General features: G+C 39.4%; 1 protein-coding gene across 1 annotated transcript; it reads left to right on the top strand.

The window, feature by feature from the left end:
* The first annotated feature begins 1,795 nt into the window (after window positions 1–1,795).
* On the top strand, window positions 1,796–2,533 carry LOC131659979 (uncharacterized). Its single transcript, XM_058929085.1, has one exon. The coding sequence runs from the start codon at window positions 1,796–1,798 to the stop codon at window positions 2,531–2,533; it is 738 nt and encodes a 245-aa protein (XP_058785068.1).
* The last annotated feature ends 7,037 nt before the right edge of the window (window positions 2,534–9,570 follow it).

Here is a 9,570-nt window from a genome sequence, read left to right on the forward strand (position 1 = left end):
CTTAGGAGTGAACTAAGCCTAGAGTGATCGTGTTGATCAGTAGACTCTAGAAAAAGTCTTAGGAGTGAACTAAGCAGTTGTTCCTGGAGTGATCAGGTTGTGATCAGAAGACTCTGGAAGACTTAGTTGCGGCTAAGTGGAAAACCATTGTAATCCGTGCGATTAGTGGATTAAATCCTCAGTTGAGGTAAATCATCTCTGCGGGGGTGGACTGGAGTAGCTTCGTTAACAGCGAACCAGGATAAAAATATTTGTGCATTTATTTTTATCGTCCAAGATTTAAAGTCACACTTATTCAATCCCCCCCCTTTCTAAGTGTTTTTCTATCCTTCAAAGTCGTTAACTAGTCAATTAAAATTTTATTGCTCTGCAATTAAAATTTATTTTTGCTGAATTTATATTTGTTTAGTTTTATTTTTTTATTTACTTCAAATTAATCGACTTCTAATCTTGTATGCGAGGTAAGGCCTCAGCTGAACTTCTTTTTGACGCAGAACGAGAAAGATTATTGCGAGCACGACTCTGAGAAGTTAAGCAGAAAAGACTGGCATCGAAATAAGAATCACCTGTAGTTTCAGAATCGGAAGACGAAGAAGTTCTATCTATTCAGTCCCAGCAGTCAGATTCTGAGCCTGAAACGATGGCAGCTGACCCACCTCCTCCAGAGAGGCTTTTAGGAGATTATGGAAGAGCTAATGCACCGCTTGGAAGAATGGCCATCGTAAATCAACCGGTCAACGTGGCACACTTCCAACTACATCCTTCAACTATCCGACAGTTAGAGAGCAAGCCGTTTGCGGGAAGAATCAATGAAGATGCAAATAAGCATCTACAGAGATTCCTCACCAGAACAACATCATTAAAGATCGAAGGCCATTCTGAAGAAGCCAAGAGACTCGTGATGTTCCCATTCACTTTATCCGAAGACGCGGAAGAGTGGTTTTACTCACTTCCAGCTGGAAGCATCACAACATGGCAACAGATGGAAACCGCCTTCTTGAATGAGTATTTCCCTGCTTCAGTCTTCATTCGAAAAAGATATGATATTGTAAATTTCAAGCAGAAAGAAGGGGAATCGCTGGGAGATGCATACAAAAGGTTCAAGAGGTGTTTGATGGCTTGTCCCACTCATAACATGGACCCAACCGAGCAAATGCAGACTTTTGTTAATGGTCTCCGACTTAAGACAAAACAGCTTATCGATACTGCTGCCGGTGGCTCAACTAATTTTTCAACAGCCACTGGTATCAAGAGAATCATAGAAGCTATTGCCGCTAATGAGCACATTGAGTTATATGACCGTGCAATGAGCCAACTGGAAGGTAAAATTGATTTGAAGCTTGCTGATCAGGTAGTCAAAATGGAAGAACAGATTGCGGCTAAAGTGGAAAGAAGATTGAAGAAGATGAATATTGGTAAACAGAAAGTAGCACAAGTTGAGCGAGGCACCTCAGTTGTTTGTGAAATATGTAGTGGACCACATTTTGCTATGCATTGTGTGGCAACGCAAGAACAGGTGGAACAAATTCATATGTTGAGGCAAAATAATCCATATGCCAATACATATAATCCAGGATGGAAAAATCATCCTAACTTCGCATGGAAGGATCAACAAGGAAACTTTCAAAAGCAAGGATCAACTCAATTTCAAGTTCCAGCTCAGACACAACAATACAGACCTCCTCAACAACAAACTCCATATTAGCAACAATTCCAACACCATCCACAACAGTTCCAAACTCAAGGTCAACAACGGGTACCGAAGAAAGCAGATTGGGAAATCGCTATTGAAAAGATGGCAGCTCAAAATTCTCAATTCCAAAAGGAAACAAGGAGCAATCTGAGGAACACAGGAGCTTCAATCAAAAATCTGGAAATTCAAATGAGTCAGATTGAAAAACAAATGACCAACACTCAACCATATGGTGCTCTACCAAGTGCTACGGTTACTAATCCCAGAGACAATAATCATGTGAACGCTGTGACAACAAGGAGCAATAAATCAAAAGAAACGCATGAGAAGAACTCTGATGAAGAGGATATGTTGATTGAATTGGATGTGGAGATTAAAGAAAATGAGGTAGTAAGGAAAGAGGTCATAGGTGAAGAAGGTGTAGTCAAAGAAAAAGTTGCTACACCTAAACCAGCGGTTAAACTTCCTTTCCCTACAAGGAATAAGAAGAAAGAACAACATGAGAAAAACTTCGAGAAGTTCTTAGAAATGTTCAAGAAACTTGAGCTAAATATTCCATTCTTAGAGGCACTGGAGCAAATGCCTACCTATGCGACGTTCATGAAAGATATCATCTCAAAGAAGCGAACAATCGACAGTGACCCGATTATTCTAACTGAAACTTGTAGTGCTATTTTGCAGGGAATGAAGATCCCTGTTAAAAAGAGAGATCGAGGTTCTGTAACGATTCCATGCACAATTGGTGATAGGTCTTTCAAGAAAGCTCTGATCGATTTGGGAGTAAGTGTGAGTCTTATGCCATTATCCATTTACAAAAGATTGAGAATAGGTAAAGTATAGGATACACGAATGACACTTCAGTTTGCTGACCAATCAGTTAAAAGACCCTACAGAGTGGTAGAAGACGTGTTGGTGAAAATCAACAAGTTCGTATTTCCGGTAGATTTTGTTATTCTAGAGATGCCCGAAGATGAGGAGATACCAATCATTTTGGGGAGACCATTTCTAGAGACCGGGAGATGCTTGATCGACATAGAAGAAGGTACAATGACTTTGAAAGTTTATGATGAAGAATTGAAGATTGATGTGTGAAACACTATGAAGTACAAGGATGATGTTGCCACGAGTCAACACATTGAGGTAATTGAACAAATTTGTGATGAAGAAAACTCTTTGACAACACAGAAGTTACCCTTAGAGAGAGTTTTGAGTCTATCAATCTTCGAAGAGGAGGAGGTAATTGATAAAAAAGACAGTGAAGTTTTAGCCATGATGGAGACATCATTTGTCAAAAATTCTCGCCACAACCGATGGGAGGACCTAAGGCAACCGTTAGTGGAGGGAAGTAAAGATGAACCAAAGAAGGGGGCTGAATTAAAGCAATTACCGGAGAATCTCAAATACGTCTTTTTAGACACTGAAAGTAAGTGCCCGGCTATCATAAGTTCTCACCTTGAATTCCTTCAAGAAGATAAGCTTGTCAAAGTTCTTAAAAAGCATAAAAGTGCTCTTGGATGGTCAATTGAAGACTTGAAAGGAATAAGTCCAACACTTTGCATGCACAAAATCTTAATGGAAGATGATCACAAACCGGTTGTCCAACCTCAACGACGACTAAATCCAGCGATGAAGGAGGTGGTTAGAAAGGAGGTGGTAAAACTTTTGGACGCAGGGATGATCTATCCAATATCTGACAGTTCATGGGTGATTCCAGTTCATGTGGTGCCTAAGAAAGGTGGAACTACGGTAATTAAGAATGAAAAGAATGAGTTGATTCCCACAAGAACAGTTACAGGGTGGAGAGTCTCTATAGATTACCGAAGATTAAATCTGGCAACCAGAAAAGATCACTTCCCGTTGCCTTTCATCGACCAGATGTTAGAAAGGTTAGCGGGTCATGACTATTACTGTTTCCTCAATGGATACTCGGGGTATAATCAGATAGCTGTTGCACCAGAAGACCAAGAGAAGACCGCATTTACATGCCCTTTTGGTATTTTTGCCTACAGAAGAATGCCATTCGGGTTATGTAATGCGTCGGCCACATTTCAGAGATGCATGCAATCTATTTTTGCAGATATGCTTGAGAAACATATGGAAGTATTCATGGATGATTTCTCGGTTTTTGGTAAGTCTTTTGATAATTGTTTAACTAACCTTGCTCTTGTTTTAGAAAGATGTCAACAGACCAACTTAATCCTCCACTAGGAGAAGTGCCATTTCATGGTACGTGAAGGTATAGTTTTGGGTCACAAAATTTCTCATAAAGGAATAGAAGTTGACCAAGCGAAAATAGAAGTCATAGCAAAATTGCCTCCTCCCATGAATGAAAAAGGTATTCGAAGTTTCTTAGGGCATGCGGGTTTTTACCGTAGATTCATAAGAGACTTCTCTAAAATTGCAAAACCGTTAACTACACTGTTAGTTAAGGACAAAGCCTTTGTTTTCGATAAAGAGTGTGGCATAGCATTTGATACTATAAAGCAAAAATTAGTGTCGGCACCAATTGTTGTAGCCCCGGATTGGTCTCTACCTTTTGAGATCATGTGTGATGCCAGTGACATTGCAGTAGGGGCGGTTCTAGGACAGCGTAGAGAAAAGTTATTACATGTTATTTACTACGCAAGTCATGTGCTGAACCCTGCACAAATGAACTATGCAACTACTGAGAAGGAGTTGCTAGCGGTTGTTTATGCCTTTGATAAGTTTAGGCAATATCTGTTGGGTTCTAGAGTCATTGTTTATACTGACCATGCTGCCTTGAAGTATCTTTTTGCTAAACAGGACTCTAAACCAAGGTTGCTAAGATGGATCTTGCTCCTTCAGGAGTTTGATGTGGAGATTCGTGACAAGAAAGGGTCTAAGAACACTGTGGATGACCACTTGTCTCGAATGTCACCTATTGAAGAAACAGAAGATACGCGCCCAATAAAGGACGAGTTCGCTGATGAACATATCCTCGCTGTTATTGGTGTGCCTTGGTTCGCCGACTATGTGAACTATTTGGTAGGTGGTATTATACTTGACGATTTTGACTATAACCGAAAGAAAAAGTTTTTACATGATTGCAGGTTCTACTTATGGGATGATCCATTCCTATACAAGAAGGGACTCGATGGCTTGATCAGAAGATGTGTACCCGAGGAGGAACAAAGGGATGTGCTAAAAGCATGCCATGACAAAGTTGTTGATAGGGCTGCTATTAAGATCTTCCTTAGCAAGAATCTTGTCCCCACTCTACTTGGTGATTTATTGCATTCTATCCACGCTCGAGCATCAAAAAGACAAGGTTGTGTTCTTGGATGTATTCCTCTTTTGCCTAAGTGGTTTATTTCGCACTTACCCCGATCAGTGATAAGAAATGAAGAAGGTTTGACTTGGATTCAGAGAATTATGAAGCTTTCTTATGATGACATCATTTGGTATCAAAAAGAGTTTGAGGGGACCCAGTTATTTGATCGTTGCGGAGAATTACCTAATGTGCCTCTTCTTGGTACCCGAGGGGGAATCACTTACAACCTTGTCCTTGCTCGACACCAATTTGGTTTTGCTTTGAAAGATAAGCCACGCTCCATATATCTTTGTGCGGAAAATTTCGACTACGATTCCGATACAACCGGAAAGAAGGGTTGTTTCATTAAAGCTTGGTACGAGGTAAAAAAAGGTGGGTATAAGAGATTTGGGATTATGAAACTATATTCCTTCGAACCTCTATTTTAGATGGATTTATGACCGAGTTGTTGAGTTTGGAATACCATATCCATCTGACACACATATAGTTCCAAGGATTACTCCTCCAGTCATCCCTGTGGAAGGGGAGCCTTATGTACCCGCTCCAGACGAAGACCTTGCTGCCATTGTTGCTTGCTTAAGACAAGAAAAAGCTGATCTTGAAAAGCGTTTACATGAGGTTGAGGCTGAAAAAGCAGTGTTAGTAGCTGATGCTAAAGAGAGAGACGGTATGCTTGACTATTTCTCCCGTAAGTGGAAGATTGAGGATTTTATCTCTCCAGATCAAATACATTCATGGGAACAAGAGATTGACAGACTTGTTCAGGAAAGGAATGAAATGATCAAAGCTCATAAGGAAGAGATCAGGGGTATGAAAAGGAAGCGCCGGCTTGAAGATTGATTTCTACTTACTTTTGTTTTATTTATTTTTATTTTCAGCACCTTTTGGTATAGCTATAAAAACTTATGATGTACTGGTTTTTCAGCCGAGTTACTAATTTATTTCGTTTCTTCCTATTCTTTAAATATGTGTTAAAAATCCTTTAAATCCTTGAAAACATAACTTACGCATACACATGGCATTCATAAACATAGCATCACAGGTTTTTTTAAAGCGGGTCTCTCATCTTTCCGCTATTTATTTCAATGAGAAAATGGATCTCGAACAATCTATCAAAAATCTTCAGGCTCAGAACAACCAGTTCCAAGAGATGATCCTTAACTTGGCCAAGGGGCAAGAAGAATTAAAGACACTTCTGATCAAGAAGGAGAAGAGTCAACATAAGCAGCAAGGTAGTTCAGATAATCGGAGATCCAAATCTAAGTGATCGTTTACTCTGTTACACATGCCGCTGTCTCAAGTTCTGCAACAACTGCTCAATCAGAACTTGATAACTCTATTACCTCCGTATTCATTTCCTACCAATCCCACTCCTAGGTACAAGTATTATGCGAGATGTGCTTATCATTCGAATAGTCCTGGTCATGATACAGAGGATTGTTGGCAATTGAAGCACAAGATTCAAGACTTCATTAATGACAAGATCATTGACTTCAACTCACCTGAGGAACCTCATATGGCTAATGCTGTGTACAATCGAAAACATCGTAATAAAGACAACCAATCTGTTGGGGGAGTACTGATCTCCACACCATCATCATAACAACAACGTAAACATAGAGCGCCTAAAAGACAACTCACAAAGGTCAACACGGCTTTGGCTAAAGTGTTACAACAGTTGCTGAAAAAAGGGCTAATTACCTTGAGGGGTCCTCCTCGGAAGCCTAACACTTTGTCTCATCAGTATAATCCTAATGCGAGATGTGCTTACAACTCCGACAACATTGGACATGACACTAATGATTGCTGGCCATTGAAGAATAAAATCCAAGACATGATCGACGCTAGTGAAATCGAGTTCAACCCTCCCAAGACTCCTGTGGTGATCACCGCTCCCATGGCTAATCACGACAAGACTGATTAATGTCTAGAAGGATGAACTTTTAATCATTAGACTTATTTTCATGTGCAATTTCTGTTCTGTTTGTTTAAACATTCGACTCATGATATACATTATCTGTTTTAATAATCATCATCAGTGCATTGCATATGTTTGTCTTGAATAAATTATTTCGCTATCGCTCTTTTCAGTTTGTGGCTTTATTATACTTATGTTTTGTGATATTCAACTCCTGCTAAGCTGTAAGCCTTTCAAGGGAGGATGACGAAAATGATACCACAACCTCATACAGTGATGCTTTTGAACAGACTATGCTGATGATGTACAGTCATTGTTTCAATTCCTAAACAGTGAAGATATAAGGAGGTGAATCCCTCGTAAACCCTTTTGAGCCTAAGGCGTAGGAGTTCCTTTCTTGTACAATTTAAAACCCTTAATCATAACCTGGGGCAGGGTAGGTACTCAGTTAATTCAGTTATGCCAATATGCATTTTGTACAAGTAATGATGGGTACCCGTAACCATTAAGTTAGGAAGTCAATATCTATCAAAAAGAAAAAGAAAAATTAAGTCAAAACCTATGAAGGAGACTCATCGAAAATCAAACATCCCGCTGACTGTAATCTCAAAATAAACAGTTCAGGCAAAAGTTAGGGATAACAAAGTCAAAAAGGAGGTTGCTAAAAAGTCTCGACAAAAGAAAACATTTCAAAAGAGGTCACTACAAATCCTCGACAAAAAGAAAGTATTACAAAAAAGGATGACTGCCTGTCCAAATTAAACCTCTGATACTTTAACCATCATCAAATATCAATGTTACAACTTCAAGCTTTGCTAAGGCTTAAACACAGAATTAACTGAGCATAGGATCGAAGAACATCACGAAGATTGGGATGGGTACAAATAAATTTTGAGCTGTTATCCTTTGTTTCTTAAACCGTGAACCAAACCACGTTACAAACCTTGAAAGTCCTAACTGAAGCATGGTTAGTTCGAAAGCATACTGTCACCAAAAAAGGTATCCTGGCTCCTTAAGGTTACCACAAATGCTGAGTTGATACTTCGTTTTTTACAAACATTACGTTTTTATAAACATCACGCTTTTACATCTCCAGTTTTAATGCTTTTCAACAAACTCAAGACAGACATATGCATTGCATCTCATGAATCCATTATTAAACATATTCTGCTACATAATTTCAAATGTTAGCATCAGAAAGAATCTGCACAGGGTACGACTAATGACTAAAAGTCATCTCGACAGACGAAACTATTTCAGCAGCAACATCCCTTATAACTGACTCAGTTGACTAGAAGTCAATGAATACAAGGGGCATGACATGCTTTATCTAGTCAATACTGGGGCAATCAGGTCAAGATTCAAAGAATCTCTCAGGAGCGCCAAACAATCAGGGGCATGCACCTAAGTGGGTCTGAAGCTACTTTCGAATCGACATGGGGCATCATACTAAGTTTATGGGTACTAGGGGCATGTCACCCATAGTAAACATCTCATAAGGTCCTCGCAAGGCGAATCTCTTCAAATTCCCTAAATAGCTGGGGCAAAGCTATGCAAGGCATGTTGAACACTTCGATCAATACTCATTAGTGTGTTCCAATTAATACGAGTCCAGGAATGACAGCTACTATAACCACTGGGGGCGATGTTCAAGTCATCCATGCCTTCCTACAGAGTCGGTTTCACAAGATCATATCCCCACAGAGTAATCCTTAAGAAGATATCTTAAATTTTTCTCGTCCCAACAGAGACTTAGTTCCTCAACAAAGTTTACATCTTCAACACTACCGGTTCCCCGACACTTTTCTCTTTCAAACAGGGTTATTCATCTCTCTTATCCCCAGTCAGGGTACATCAAGATCAATCATTCAAATGGTTCTCATCCCCAAGCAGAAATCATAAAACCCCCAGTTGTATATCTTCAAAACAAGAAGAGGCATCAGGGTCCCAATCAAGATACTTCATATAACATAAATCATACATACATATCCATACATAGCATAAACATATTCATACATTACATCCATTACTTCATAATAAACATACAAGTTTCTCATTTATTTTGAGAGACACGTCATTTAATACATGCATCATGACATTGCATAAAGACTAACTTTACCTTTTTCAGAATACAGGTACAAGCAGATAAAAAAAATCTCCAATTCAAGATCTAATTCTATCATCACGAACGGTGTAGACACAATCATCTTTCCGAGTCTAATTCAGTTACTACGAACGGTGCTGACTCGACCAACATTCAAAGATCTAATTATATCATCACGAACGGTGTAGACACGATCATCTTCCAAGATCTAATTCAGTTACTACAAACGGTACTGACACAGTCAACTCTCAAAGATCTAATTCCAGCATCACGAACGGTGTGGACACGATCAACCTTCCAAGATCTAATTCAGCTACTACGAACGGTGCTGACACGATCGACCTTCAAAGATCTAATTCTATCATCACGAACGGTGTAGAGACGATCATCTTCCCAAGATCTAATTCAGTTACTACGAACGGTGCTAACACGATCGACCTTCAAAGATCTAATTCTATCATCACGAACGGTGTAGACACGATCATTTTTCCAAGATCTAATTCAGTTACTACGAACGGTGCTGACACGATCGGCCTTCAAAGATCTAATTCTATCATCACGAA

The sequence above is a fragment of the Vicia villosa genome, linkage group LG3 (assembly GCF_029867415.1).
Source record: "Vicia villosa cultivar HV-30 ecotype Madison, WI linkage group LG3, Vvil1.0, whole genome shotgun sequence".
Taxonomy (NCBI): domain Eukaryota; kingdom Viridiplantae; phylum Streptophyta; class Magnoliopsida; order Fabales; family Fabaceae; genus Vicia; species Vicia villosa.

Coding starts and splice junctions, on each gene's coding strand:
- LOC131659979 (XM_058929085.1), top strand. CDS start 1,796: ATGGCAGCTCAAAATTCTCAATTCCAAAAGGAAACAAGGAGCAATCTG.